This window comes from Urocitellus parryii, chromosome 6 (assembly GCF_045843805.1).
Source record: "Urocitellus parryii isolate mUroPar1 chromosome 6, mUroPar1.hap1, whole genome shotgun sequence".
Lineage (NCBI taxonomy): Eukaryota > Metazoa > Chordata > Mammalia > Rodentia > Sciuridae > Urocitellus > Urocitellus parryii.
In genome coordinates, this window is record NC_135536.1 from 115,364,511 (window position 1) to 115,379,066 (window position 14,556).

Genomic DNA, 14,556 nt, shown 5'->3' on the forward strand with positions numbered 1-14,556 from the left:
TGGCTCCCAGGGGCACCTTGGTAACACTGCAGGTGTGGCCAGTTGATCCCCTGTGGAGACAGTAAAGATTAAGAGGATCATAAACTGTGCCCAGCGGCTCCCTGAGAGAAATCTCCTCCAGCCAGAGCTGCTGCTGTGAGGGGCCTGGGGAAGTTTGGAAGGCTCCCGAGTCCAGACAGAGAAGAGACCTAAAGACAGAGGGAGACTGTTAGGGCCTGGGAGAAGGAGAAGCAGAAAGAGAAGGGGGAAAAGAATAGAGAGGGGCAGGTGGAGAGCGAGGCAGAGGCTGGGCCCACCCAGCCACTCAGCCAGCATCCTCGGCAGCCCTGGGGCCTCCAGGGCCAGGCTAGCAGTCCAATGAGCTCCAGTGTGGCCACAGCTGTGCCTGCCACCGTGACTGCCTCCAGGAAGGAGTCTCCAGGCAGGTGGGGCCTGGGGGAGGATCCAACAGGTATGGCTTTTCTTGGAGATGAGATCTGGGACCTGAGGGAGCAAAATATGTGCCAGACCAACTTAGGTCCAGCCCCAAGGACTGTGGGCAAATGTGAGGGGAATGTGCTGCTGAACCCAGAATCCTAGACACATGGAGGTGGGCAGAGAGGACAGGATACTGAGCTGATGGGAGGGAAAAACCAAGAGGCACCCTTAGGACTTGGCAGCAAAGGGGTCCCTAGAGGTGAGGTCAAGAATTATTTTATGGGAATCTAAAGTTGCCCACAGGGAAGGAATGGGAACTGGGTGGGTGGAGGCAGGGTGTGTACCCTTGCTGAAAACTGGACACGGAAGGAGGAGGGCAGGGAAGCATAAGAGGGAAACATTTTTCCAGCTGGGAGCAACAAGGGCACATCTAAATGTGGGAGATCAGGAACCTGTGGACAGGGAGAGGGATGTGGAGGTGGAGGGTGGGTGGAGAGGTTGAGGGGCCCAGCTACTGCCTCTGCCTTTCAGGTGTGGGCCCCTCACTCCAGTGCCGTGTATGTGGGGACAGCAGCAGCGGGAAGCACTATGGCATCTATGCCTGCAACGGCTGCAGCGGCTTTTTCAAGAGAAGCGTGAGGCGGAGGCTCATCTACAGGTGAGGAGGGTAAGCCCTGCAGGGTTCCTGCCCACTAGGGTGCCTGGGACAGGTAGAGGTTGGTCAGGGATGAAGGAGCTAGGGCAAAATGTCCAAATCCATGGTCCAGAGCCCGGGACACTGACTCCCTGGGGCTCCCTGTCCCCTGTAGGTGTCAAGTTGGGGCAGGAATGTGCCCTGTGGACAAGGCCCATCGCAACCAGTGCCAGGCCTGCCGATTGAAGAAGTGCTTGCAAGCAGGCATGAACCAGGATGGTGAGTGGGGAGCACATGGAGCGGGAAAGGCAGAAGAGACAGGCAGCGTGACCACTGCAGTGTCCTAAAACTTCCTCCCTCCCCAGCCGTGCAGAACGAGCGCCAGCCCCGAAGCACGGCCCAGATTCGGCAGGACAGTGTGGAGTCAGATGGTGAGCCCCGCCCCCAGGCCCTGGTGGTGTCTCCAGCCCAGGCAGGGCCCAGCCCACAGGACTCCACACCTGCATCCACAGCCAGAGGCCTGGGCCACCACTTCATGGCCAGCCTCATAACGGCCGAATCCTGCGCCAAACTGGAGCCAGAGGATGGTAAGTGGAAGGGCGACTGAGGGACAGACCAGGGGCCTCTGTTCATTCTAGAGCCTCACAACCAGGTCGTGAGTCTTCCCTCCCGTCTCCATGGTGCAGAGACTGAGGTCACAACTTCTTTCTCCAACAGCTGATGAGAATATTGATGTCACCAGCAACGATCCTGAGTTCCCCTCATCCCCCTGTAGCCTGGACAATATCCATGAGACATCAGCTCGCCTGCTCTTCATGGCTGTCAAGTGGGCCAAAAACCTGCCCGTGTTCTCCAACCTGCCCTTCCGGGATCAGGTACACTGTGCAGCCTGCCTGCTAGAGCTGGCCGGACTGGGGCCAGTAGCCATGAGAGTCATCCAGACTGGGGACACTTGGACCCTTGTGCTGGTGAGGAGTGGTGGTATGCACAGCTCAGATAGTGACAGCTGGAGACCTCTCTGATTGAGTTGGTGATAATCAGAGGTAGCAGTATTAGTGCACATCTAGAGGATAATGATGGCCAAGGGTACACAGAGGCCCAGGATTTGAAGGCAGTGCCTGTAGCTCCCAGGGTCTTCTTTCCTCCTGGATAGACGGCTGGGCCCACAGACTTTCTGTATGGCACAGAGCACTATGCATGTCCTGAACACCACGAGTGGCCAACTCTAGGCCCCCTTAGAGCATGAGTTCCTGTGATGTCAGGACTTGAGTGTAGACACAACCTCTCCACATCTGGTATGGCCTCTGGGCTTTGGATGGGCAAGCAGAGCTCGATGAACCTGGAAGAGGCACAAAGGGCTAACCTTCAACCAGTCTGTGTTTGGAACAAGCAACTCAGAAGATTCAGGCTGAGTCTTTGAGCACACTCAGCTTGGTCACTCTTGGGCATGTCCCTAAGACTGCCTGGCATCGTATGGTTCTAGGCTTTTCCAAATGTCCCAGCTCTGGATGGAACCCATAGTGTCTCAGAGACTAAGCAACTGGGCCAGATAATGCCAAATGCCAGAGCCAAATGCCAGACAGAGGTCAGGAGAGCATTCTGAGCAACTAGGACCTGCCCTTCTGTTCCTGGAGAAGGTGGCAGAGGCTCCAGGCTGTCTGGAGGAGCTGTGTGTGCACTGCAACATTCACGCCCTCTCTGAGCACAGGTGATCCTGCTGGAAGAGGCATGGAGTGAACTCTTCCTCCTTGGAGCCATACAGTGGTCTCTGCCCCTGGAGAGCTGCCCACTGCTGGCCCCACCAGAGGCTTCTGCTACCAGCAGCTCTCAGGGCCGGTTTGCACTGGCCAGCATGGAGACACGCTTCCTGCAGGAAACCATCTCCCGGTTCCGGGCATTGGCCGTGGACCCCACGGAGTTTGCTTGTATGAAGGCCCTGGTCCTCTTCAAACCAGGTACTAAGTTTGGGCCCAAACCTTCCAAAGAAATGTTTGGGATGGAGACTAGGAATTCCAGGAACTTCTTTCTGCCTTTCACCATCCCTCTACAACCCAACATGTGTGCACAACTGTGCCAGTTTCTTTAAGGGGTGGGGGACATGCAGGAGGAGAGAGGTGTGACGTCCCCAGAGGCCTCTTCTCCATGACTGTGAGGAGTAGAGCAGGCTGGGGAGGTCCTGGAAGGGGAGCTCACGGTTGCCACTTCTCCCCCAGAGACACGGGGCCTAAAGGATCCTGAGCACGTGGAGGCCTTGCAGGACCAGTCCCAAGTGATGCTGAGCCAGCACAGCAAGGCCCACCACCCCAGCCAGCCCGTGAGGTGACCTGAGCACATGCCTACCCACCCCCCATCCTTCCTCTTTTTACCCTGCTCGCATCTCTCACATCATCTCCAGTGTCCCCTAATAGGACAAAGGTCTCCATCCAACCAGCATCTACCCAACATCTCCCATGGGCCAGGCACAGTGCCAGATCCTGAGAGAGGATCGAGTGTTCATAAAACAGAGCTGCTGCCTTCCAGGGGACACCTGACACAGTGACCACACTGAAAACAGAACTTCCCTAGTCGGGTAGAGAGGGTTGTCTGTGTCTGGGACACACAGACTCATAGGGGTGGCAGGTGGCAGGCAGAATCAGGAGGGACTTGGTGAAGGCAGGGCTGGATTTGGGAGGAAGGGTAGGGTCTAACAGAAAAGAACACATCATTTACGAAGTTAGAGAGGCTTCTTCTTAGAAGTCCAGTTCAGAAGTTATAACAGATTTCTGCCAGCAAGAAGATAGGAGGTTAGGCCAGAAAGGGCCCCTGGGACCAGACCTGTCAGGACTTTGAATGCCCACCCAGGGCCACATCTGATGTGGGAGGCAGAGGGGAGCCCCTACAGGTTTTTCAGAGGAAGGTGTCATATACTGGCTGAACCTCATAAAGACTGGCATGGCAGTGGGGACAGAGTGTACTCCCAGGGGGCCAGAGCAGCTACTGCCACCTTCTAGGGATTCCGTGGAGTTCTGATCTTTGAGAGTGGCCATAGATGCCGTGGGAGTTGGCGTGAGTCAGATTTAGCAATTAGATGGAGGCAAAGAATGAGGGAAGAGGAACTCTTTGGGAGTGAGTATTCAAACAATAAAGAGGAAATTTGAAGGTAAAAGATGGCTTTGAGGTAAGTTACAATGTCTTGAGGGAGGCACAAGTGGGCATAAGCCAGGAGGCACTCACGTAGTACTCACGGGGAAAGTGGTTTGGAGGACAACAGCTGCAGGCTGAGTGTGGCAGGGGAGAGCGAGGTAGAAGCCAGTGCTCTGGGACCGCCCACCTTGACCCAGCACCAGGACACACACAGGAGCCGTGGCTGGACCACTCGGCCACCAGGCATCTGTGTAAAAGTTCCTTTTACACAAAGTTGAAGACTGTGCAAGACTGAGAGTGGTAGAAGCTGGAATAGTGAGCTATTTTTAAATCTATTATCTGCATTTTCTGGGGACTCTTGGCTGTTGTCACTAAAGAAGTGAGCTAATATAAGCACCCTCAAATCACTTCTCATCTGAGACCTGATCATAAGAAGAGGTAATTTCCCTTTCAGAAGAGTCCAAGTGGACAAGGTCTCCACTGAGTTGCACAGGAAGATTAAGGTAGAACAATTCATCACTAGTACCTTGAGACCTGACACAGTATTATAGGAGTGGTCAGTTAGACATTCAGCAGCTGAGCCTTCAAGGGCAAGTTTCTGTTGAGACCAGCTCCCAGAGATGTCCTGCCTGGCCTGTTGATTTTGTGTCAAATTTTGAAGTGCTGGTTAAGATTTCCTGTTACTTCCAATAGCAGTTCATTACCTACTATAGGCAGCACTGAGTGTTAAGATGGTGGTTGGATTCTCTAAGTCAGCTCATTTCAGTTTTAAAAAATACAGGATTCAAGAAGAAATGCATTTTTGTTATAACCTAATATACATATAGACTCTGAAAGACAGTTCTACCAAGTGATACCTACCTTACTTTGTACAATTTACTCTGGTTCTATTTTATTTAATAAAAGTTGGGTTGTGTCCCATTAAATTTAATTTCAGACCCATTAAGTGGATCGATACCTGTGGTTTGAAAACAGTTATATAATTATCATACAGTTACTTCTTCTTCCTACTCTTCGGATCAGAAAGACATAAGGGGGAGGCAGATAGGAGGGATATCATTGCTCACGGTCACTCACCTGAGATCACAAAAGAAAGAAAGCCCCTGGTAGGCAAGGTGAGCTCAGTGGTTCAGGGTAGTGGAGGGTCTTCCCATGGAGCTGCAGGTGGGTGCTGAACCAGCAGTTGCCCCTTGTGGAGCTTTCTCCTGGACACTGGGCATTGGCCCAGTTGAAGGCCATCTACCCAGGGAAGGTCTGATTCCACCATCTGTCTCTTTTTTGCCTTAAGGGCACCTGCTTTGGCAAATGGCTCTGATTTAAGAGGACAGTAAGTTTTTTCTGGACAAGGATCTCAGTCAACCAAATTCTCCCTGGACTTCATTTCCAGTAATGGCTACTATTATCCTATGCATTTTTATGGACAGGAAATTATATTCTTATATACAAAACTGATCATGAAATTATCATCATATACAGTTATACTCATAATACTATATTCATATACAGAGTTAATATAAATGACTTCTTGCTTTATAATCTTTACACATGATCTACAATACTCACTCACTGCTTTCATCCCACTTCTGGGGGTCCAGGTGGGTGGAGACAAGCCCTGTAGTGAATGGGGCCTTTCTGGGAGATCCTCTCCAACTTCCTTCCCTGTCTTTCCTGGGAGGGTGCTGCCCTAAGGATTAGTGCTCAGAAGCTGGGGATAAAACTGATGGTCCCTCTCTCCTGTTCAGGTTTGGGAAACTGCTCCTACTCCTCCCGTCTTTGAGGTTCATCACCTCTGAACGCATTGAGCTCCTCTTCTTCCGCAAGACCATAGGGAACACGCCAATGGAGAAGCTCCTTTGTGATATGTTTAAAAACTAGTGGGAGTAGAAATAAATGTTCACAACCACTCTGGGCAACAATCTGCTGAAGCTAAACATTTGCCTGCCCCTTGACTCAGCAATTACACTAATAGGTATGAGGGCCCAGCAGGAATGTCCCTTAAAAGATATGAATATTCATAGTAGCTTCATTCATGATAGCCCCAAACTCTACAATGATAGTAGAATGGATTAATATATGGTGGTGTATTCACATACTGAAACTAGCAGTAAAAAAGAATGAACTACAGATATGTGTGACAACACGGATAAATGTCATAGGCAGGCATGAAAGTTGAAGGAAAGAAGCCAGAACTTTTACACAAAGTTGAAGACTGTGCAAGACTGATAGTGGTAGAAGCTGGAATAGTGGTTGCCTTCAGGTGGGTGGGTGTTGATGAGGGAGGGGCCCCAGGGAGCCTTCTGGTGTCCTAGAAATGCCCTTCATTTTGATCCGGGTGGGAAATTCATAGAGGGATTCATACCTAAAAATTCCTTGAGCTGTGCACTTAAGACTTGTACACTTCTCTGCACTTATTTTGACCTCAATAAAAATGTGAAAGAAAAAAAAAGACAACAGGGCATGGTGGCTCACATTTGTAATCCCAGTGACTCAGGAGGCTGAAGAAGTAGGATCCTAAGTTTAAGACCAGCTACAGCAAACAGCTCAGTGGTAGAGTGGCCCTGGGTTCTAACCACAGTACTAAAAAAAGTTAAAAACAAAAAAGTTAAAAAACAAACAAATAAACAAACAGGAAGATGAATGTGGTCAAGCCTGTCCCTTCAAAGACAATGAAGGAATGAGTTCATCTAAGTCAGAGTCCAGGTGCAGTGAATTCAAGCTCAGTGGGAAAATCTCCCACAGGATTCAACAACCAGCATGGCACCTCACCTTTCCCAGCATCTCTCAATCTTTATCTCACTTATCTTTCTTCATCCCCTTCAGAAATAAAGGTGAACATTGTCCAACTCAGTTCAAGGCAGTTACAGGCACTTTGTTATAAAAAAGGCGATCACTTCTTAATTCCTCTTGGAAAGATGAAGCTCAGAAAAAACCTCATCCCTCAGGAGACCTAGAAAATAACATGTTTATGTTTACATATCAGCAAACATATGTTAAATATACAGCAGGTAGTGAGCCAGTAGTGAGCCAGGCACTTAATATTTGAGATTCTTATTTAATCTCAAATTAACTTTAGGGGAGGGACTGATTACTGCCATTTATAATAAAAAACAGAGATTTAGGACTGACACCTAGGTGTGTCTCAAGTTAATGCTGCTTAACTGACACTACCTGCTCCCTTCTCCCCCTCTACTCTGGAAATGGCTGAATAATTCCATTGCATTTTCTTCCTTCAGAGAAGAAATATATGAGTCAAAAAGGAAAGAGTCATGTGAGAAATCCTAGGGGTCCCCTGCCCTTTGGCCTTTGTTTGAATTCTGCCAGCTGCAGTGATATCACGTCTACTCTGCAAATGACATGCTAGGCTGGGCCCAGAGAGTACAGTGAACTCTCACCAAAGCATGCAACCTGCTTGAGATTCTCTATCTTCTAAAAACATCAGACTGTCCTTGGTTACTTGGGTCATCCAAGGTTTATAATCCAATGGTCTACTATCTATAATTCCCCATCAAACTTTTACCCCAGCGGGGTGCAGTGTCCTCATAAATTGATTATTTTAAGTATTTTGTCACATGCCAGAAAGCTAACATATCATATTTCTCAGAATGCCCTTCCCCTTTGATTTGCTAATGGATGGCCCTCACAGGAGGTTTGGAAAACAAAAGAGAAGTTGATTTTACTCTGGAGAGTTTGCAACCAGCTTTGTGAGGCCCTGGGAGATTTCACCTCAGCCTCCTTGCTAGCTCTTCTTTAGAGCTGTAGTAGCTTCCAGGTGAGCGCTTGAGAACTTCACAACTTTCAGCTGGCTCCAGCGTTGGCTTTCTTGACCTTCCTGGGAACTTTTCTGACTGCTGTTATGTCAGCTCCTAATTTCTATATCAATCCTTCTTACCTGGAGTATACTGAGTGACTTTTTTCCCCCTAATATGGTACAGTAATTTCAGAATTGATTCAACTCTGTGATAAATGGGCTCTACTGAAATTCTGATGGATAATGGCTCTTTTATTGCATTTTAGGCCCTTGCTAGGAGAGGGGATAATTTGAAGGCTCTTCTTTCTTGTCCTTAATGCCAGAAATGCCTCTGGTTTGGAAGTACCACAGAAGTCATCCTCATGGGCCTATACAGCCCTTTCTTTTCAACTGAAACTGCAGTTTCAGACTTATGGGTACGGTGGCACATGCCTGCAATACCAGTCACTCAGGAGGCTGAGACAGAAGGATCTCGAGTTCAAAGCCAGCCTCAGCAATGGTGAGGTGCTAAGCAACTCAGTGAGACCCTGTCTCTAAATAAAATACAAAATAGGGCTGGGGATGTGGCTCAGTGGTCAAATGCTCCTGAGTTCAATCCCCAGGACACCCCTTCCCCCCGCCAAAAAAAAAAAAAAAACAAGGAAGGGCAGAGAACGACTTAAAGATATGAAGAAATGTTGAAATTGATAATTATCACCTGAGAGTCAAACCCAGACACTGTGGATGTCTAATCTGCATTCAGTGGACATCATTATTTTTTCTCCACTTGGAATGCAATGCCACAGTGTATAGGGATCATCATTGTGGTTTTGTTCTTTGTTGTAACCGAGCACTGAGCACTGAGCACCGAGGACAATGCCTACAGGTGCTCAGTGTCTGTTGAGTGCAGGGATGAATAGCCACAAGGAACCTGAATTCTAGAGTTTAAGTAATGTGGCATTAAGGAAAAACTCACTACCTTTTTTTACCCATTTCACCTTAAACCTGATTTGGCATTTGGGAACTGATACTATTCAATATCTAAGTGCCCAGGACCTTTCATTATGTGCTAGGGACCTGAGAGTCAACAAGACAGGGACACACTTGCTGACACACAGCTGCCAGCAAATACTGGCACCTATTGAGAAGAAAAAAGAAACCTAAACCAGTTCAAAGTTCAAGAAACTTCCCAGTGCCCTTTACACTGAGAACTGAAAGTCAATAGGACTTATCCAGGAAAGGAAATCTAACTTCCAGATAAGAGAACTGAAAGGAAAGGGAGGAACCAGGAGACGGGGCAAGCGAGAAATGAAAGACAGAGACCAGGCAGAGATACACAGGACCGTTTAGTTGTCAGAGTTGACAAATAAGGGCCATTTCTCCATAGACAGAGAGAGATAAAACAGGCTTGGGGTCTGGGATTTTTATGAGGCAGGCTCAGGAATCAGAGCAGGGCAGGTCCTGATGCAGGCAGTTAAGGGTGGGGTTGGTATGAGGGAGTGGAGAGCCCTTCTCCCAGAAGAAATAGGTTACTGGAGGTGTACCCTGGCAGGGTATGTCTTCTTCATGGACTTTCTCTCTGACCTTCTCCATCTCCTTTGTGGCCGCAATGGACTGAAAAGCTTTCCTCTGTCATGTCCTTCTATTGTAACATTTCTGCCTTGGAGCCTGAAGACCACTCACTGAAAGCTTGAGCCAAAGTAAACCTTTCCTTCTATTTCTCAAGTATTTTGTCCCAGTGACAAAAAAAAAAAAAAAAAAAAAAAAAGACTAACACAATTTTGTTTGCTTTAGTTATTTGGGGTCTTCTCGACTTCCAATGAATTCTTTCTAGATCTGTGAAAAATGTTATTGGTATTTTGATAGAATTACATTGAATCTGTAGATCACTTTGAGAAGTATGGACATTTAGTAAGATTTTTCCAATCCAGGTACATGGGAGGTCTTTCCATCTTTTAGTGTCTTCTTCAATTTCTTTCATAAGTCTTTTTGTAATTTTTCATTGTACAGGTCTTCTTTTTCCCTAGATAAGCTTATTCCTAGATTATTCATTTATTTATGGCTCTTGTGAAAGGAATTGTTTTCCTGATTTAGTTCTCAGTAAATTCATTATTGGTATGTAGAAAAATCTTCTGATTTTTATATGTCAATTTTTGTATCCTTTCACTTTGTTGAATTCTTATTTCAGTTCTAATAGTCTTTGGTGGGGTTTTTAGGGTATGTATATAGAGCATCATATTATCTTCAAAAAATAATTACCTCCTTTCCTATTTGTATGCCTTTATTTCTTTCTCTTGCCTGATTGCTCTAACTAAAAAGTTCAGTATTAGGTGGAATAAAAGTGATGAGAGAAGACACCCTTTCCTTGTTTCTGATCTTAAAGGAAATGCTTTCAGTTTTATCCAATTCAGTATGATCCTAGCTACAGGCTTGTCATAATACATTTACATAAAGTTGAGATATGATCCTAATTTGTTCAGGACTTTTATCATGAAAGGATGTTAAATTTTATCAAATGCCCTTTCCTATATCTATTGTATCTATGACTTTTATCCTTCATTCTGTTTACATGATGTGTTATGTTTATTGATTTGTGTTGGTTGAAGAATTGTCCTTGGAATGAAACCAACCTAATCATGATCTTTTGGTATGTTGTTGAATTTGATTGCTAGCATTTTGTTGAGGATTTTTGCATCTATCTTCTTCAGGGATATTGCTCTATAATTTTTCTGCGTTTTTTTTTTTTGGTCGAATCCTTGTTAGGTTTTGGTGATGAGGTGATGCTATTTGCTAATCTTATAGAATGAGTTTGGAAGGGTTCTTTATAAGCCTGGTAAGATTTACCAGTGAAGCCATCCATTCCAGTGCTTTTCTTTCTTAGGAAACATTTTATTATTGATTCACTCTTATTGCTTGTTATTGGTTTATTTGGATTTTTTATATCTCTTGGTTGTATTTTGGTTGGCTGTATATATCCAGAAATTTGCCCCATTTCTTCACAATTTTCCAATTTGTTAGTAAGCATATACTGGGAAGGGGCATATATCCCCCAAAGATAAACTTAAAATAACCCTTTTTACTCTAAACTTTTTAAATTTGGATTCATCAGGGCTTAGTGCTGCCAAAAGGCATGTGTCCAAAAAATATATAAGTCCAAGGTACTTTGGAAGGATATTCTAACAGGACAATGGAAAGGTCCTGACCCAGTGATTGTCTGGAGTCGGGGGTCTGTTTGTGTGTTTCCACAGGGAGAACAGCAGCCTATTTGGATCCCAGAGAGATTAACTAAAGCGATTTCTACAGACCAAAAAGAAGATTTGGCTCAAATCCATAATAGCTGATATCCAGAACTCCAGTTTGGCTATCCTTACATCTTCGACAGTGGTTCTCCCACACCTGGAGGCTAATGAAACCAGGATGCTTTTTTCAATATCTATTTTATTATTGCCCTTTCCCACATCATGAAGTTCTCATTTTGTTTTTTGAGCTCATACAGACCTAGGTTAATGTTTTGCTGATCAGTTCTATTTTTTGACTATGGAGTTTTTTAAACATTGCAATGGAGATTTCACCTGTAAAAAAGTTACAAGGCCTTTACTATTATGTTATGTGTTGTATGTATTATGTGTTCACACTTGTGTTTTGTGTTGTATGTTTGTATGTGCATATGTCCATATATCATATATGATGAGCGCTCATAAAAAAAAAAAACATGGATCCAAATATTTTTTTCTTATTCACGTGATTTAAATGGTTTAATTTAAATTGAATAAACAGGTGTTGAGGATTGTTTTAATATGTGAACAAAAAAGGAGGTCAACAGATCTGTTTGTTTACTTTCACCTTTCCTTTTCATTATATTTAATAATTCTGTTCAGGATAATGTAAATTGTTCGGAAAATTGTTTTCTTTTAGTGCCTGCTGGAATGTTACATAATTTTTTTCTTTAGCCATTATTGCCAGAATTCCTATCTCATCCCAGTGCCGGTGAAGACAAAGATAAAACCAAACTACAGCTTCTGCAATAGCTATCACTGAACTGCTTGCAGAATTTGCCTCGACTATGTGTCACTTGTATGCATTGTGAACTATCTGTTGGTGCAGCGACCTGTGGTAGTGCCAGAGTATTTTTGCTGATGGTGTCATCGGTGGTACAATTTTTCCAAAAGGAGCCATCAATTGGCTTGGTGTATCCTCCTCCCTTCTGCTTGTGATGGCCTTCAACTAAAATTTGGGGGCCAATAGAGGTGAGGCAAAGAACCTCACCCCCCCACTAGTACAAATGCCTATCCACAGGTGTGGCTGTATGCTGGACCGGTAGTCAATGACGGGTAAGATCCAATTGCAATGGTACCAACCTAAGACAGGAGGCTGATGCCTTGAGGCCAGCTCATCAGATGACATGTAAGGACCATAAGTAGTATTGGACAACCTAAGGCAGGCATGGTCCCTAAGCCACATGCTTGTTGTTTAATTAAACAGAGAGGGGGAGATGTTGAGAGCCACAGCCAAAGGGGCTCCAGAAAACTTCCAGCTGATTGGCTCACAGCAACCCCAGCAAACTTCCAGCTGATTGGCTCCTCTGCGGTGATGCTCATTGGGCTGTTTCCCCGCCCTTTCATACCACGGAGCTGCTCATTGGGGGACTCTTTTGGCTCTGCCCACGTGACGCAGCCAATCGGCCTCAAGAGCTGGAGGAGTGGGGGGTTGAGATGCTGGCCGGAAGAGCCAGTCGTGGCAGTTGGGCTCTGAGGGAATTCCTGAAGAGCTCGCGTGGTGCAGTGTGTGCGTTCTAAAAATAAAGTATGGGCCACCAAATGCCGCAGTCTGGCATCTAAAAACTGTTGTACTGCAGCTGCAAAGACTTGCCCTTGTTCATTAATGTCTCTACATAATTTAATATATGTGTTTAAATCTCCATGTTTCCATGGTCTAATGGCCTCCTTGCACCATCTGTTCCCTTGTTCATAGGCTAGCTGTTTAATTAATGGCATTGCTTGTTCTGTATCCCCAAAAACTCTGGTAGCTATTTGAATAAGCCTGTCTACAAATTCAGCGTAAGGTTCATTAGCTGCTTGTATTACCTTAGATAATTAACCTTGTAAATCTCCATGTCCTTGTAAAGTCTTCCATGCCCTAATCGCATCTACAGCAATTTGTGAGTATATGGCAGGATCATATGCAATTTGTTGCTGCTGACCCTCATAAGGTCCCTTTCCTAACAACATATCTAGATTTCTCTGAGGATAACCGGCTGCTGCATTTTGCCAAGCTGTCTCTGTGCAAAATTCCTCATTGGCAACCTTCCATAACAGGTATTGTCCTCCATTTAGCACAGCTTTACACATACTAGTCCAATCTGCTGGCGTCATGTTCAAATTGGTAATGGATTCGACCATGCTTACAGTGAAGGGTGCTTGAGGACCATAGGTTTTTACAGCCTCTTTTAGCTGCTTCAGTGTTTTGAAATCTAAAGCATGGTGAATTCGCTGCCCTCCTGCCTGCTCAAATACAGGGCATGCTAATATTTGAGGTCCCATCTCAGGATCCCATCTATCAACTATGGGGGTTGGGGGCCTCTCAGCATATGGAGGTGGAGCTGTTGGTTGGACACTTAAGCCCTCTGGTGATACAAAGGTGTTAGTAGCAGTCTCCTGTTGTATCTTTTCCCCTGATGGCTTTTTCTGCTCTAAACTTTCTTCCCCTTTTGATTATCTCGAGAGGCCTCCTCTTTTACTTGATCTAAAATGTCTTCTCCTTAACTAAGTAAACAAGATTGTACCAATGTCCATAACAGTAATGTGTCAACTGGCAGAGTTCCTGGGCTTTCCTTTTCTATCCTTTTTAAATCTTCAACGTATGCCCTAATTGTTCTTGATTTTACTGGGGTGCCTCCTTCCTCTAACAATTTACTTAACATTTTCTCGTTTTTTTTTTTTTTTTACTAATTTTTAATTCCATAATTCCATGACAAAGATACCCCTCATAAGATAATGCAAAACAAAACCGAGACAAAATGAAACAAAAATGGAACAAAAATTCATTATGACAGCCTTTCTATCCTCCTGAAATGTACATCCGTCCTTTCTCCCTATCTGTTCCTTAGATGCAAATAGTTTTTCCTCAGATGTGAGCGGTTTTACTTCCATCTCACTCATCTCCAGGGACAGGCAACTTAGAACAAAAGCGAAACAAAACGAAAGAAGAATCTTAAAATGGCTGCCCATCCTCTCGCCCTGCCCTCAGGGGCGAGCAGTTTACCTTATCACTTACCCTCAGTTGTTCCCTGTATGGGCCACCAAATGCCGCAGTCTAGCTGGGCACAATTCATGAGCCACTTATCAAGCAGGAACGAACTTTATTTTTAGAACGCACATGCTGCACTACAAGCTCTTCAGGAATTCCCTCAGAGCCCAACTGCCACCACTGGCTCTTCCGGCCAGCCTCTCAACCCCCCACTCCTCCAGCTCTTGAGGCTGAATGGCTGGGTCGCGTGGGCAGAGCCAAAAGAGTCCCCCAATGAGCAGCTCCGTGGTCTGAAAGGGTGGGGAGACAGCCCAATGAGCATCACCGCAGAGGAGCCAATCAGCTGGAAGTTTTCTGGGGCTGCTTAGGCTGTGGCTCTCAACAATATACTTTTTTAAAAAAATTCTAA

General features: G+C 45.7%; 1 protein-coding gene across 1 annotated transcript; it reads left to right on the forward strand.

The window, feature by feature from the left end:
• Positions 1–357: 357 nt before the first annotated feature.
• Positions 358–6,049, forward strand: Nr2e3 (nuclear receptor subfamily 2 group E member 3). The gene is made up of 8 exons (XM_026387833.2): positions 358–451; positions 949–1,075; positions 1,227–1,330; positions 1,417–1,638; positions 1,769–1,926; positions 2,760–3,006; positions 3,265–3,370; positions 5,917–6,049. The coding sequence occupies exons 1-8, from the start codon at positions 358–360 to the stop codon at positions 6,047–6,049; spliced, it is 1,191 nt and encodes a 396-aa protein (XP_026243618.2).
• Positions 6,050–14,556: the final 8,507 nt, after the last annotated feature.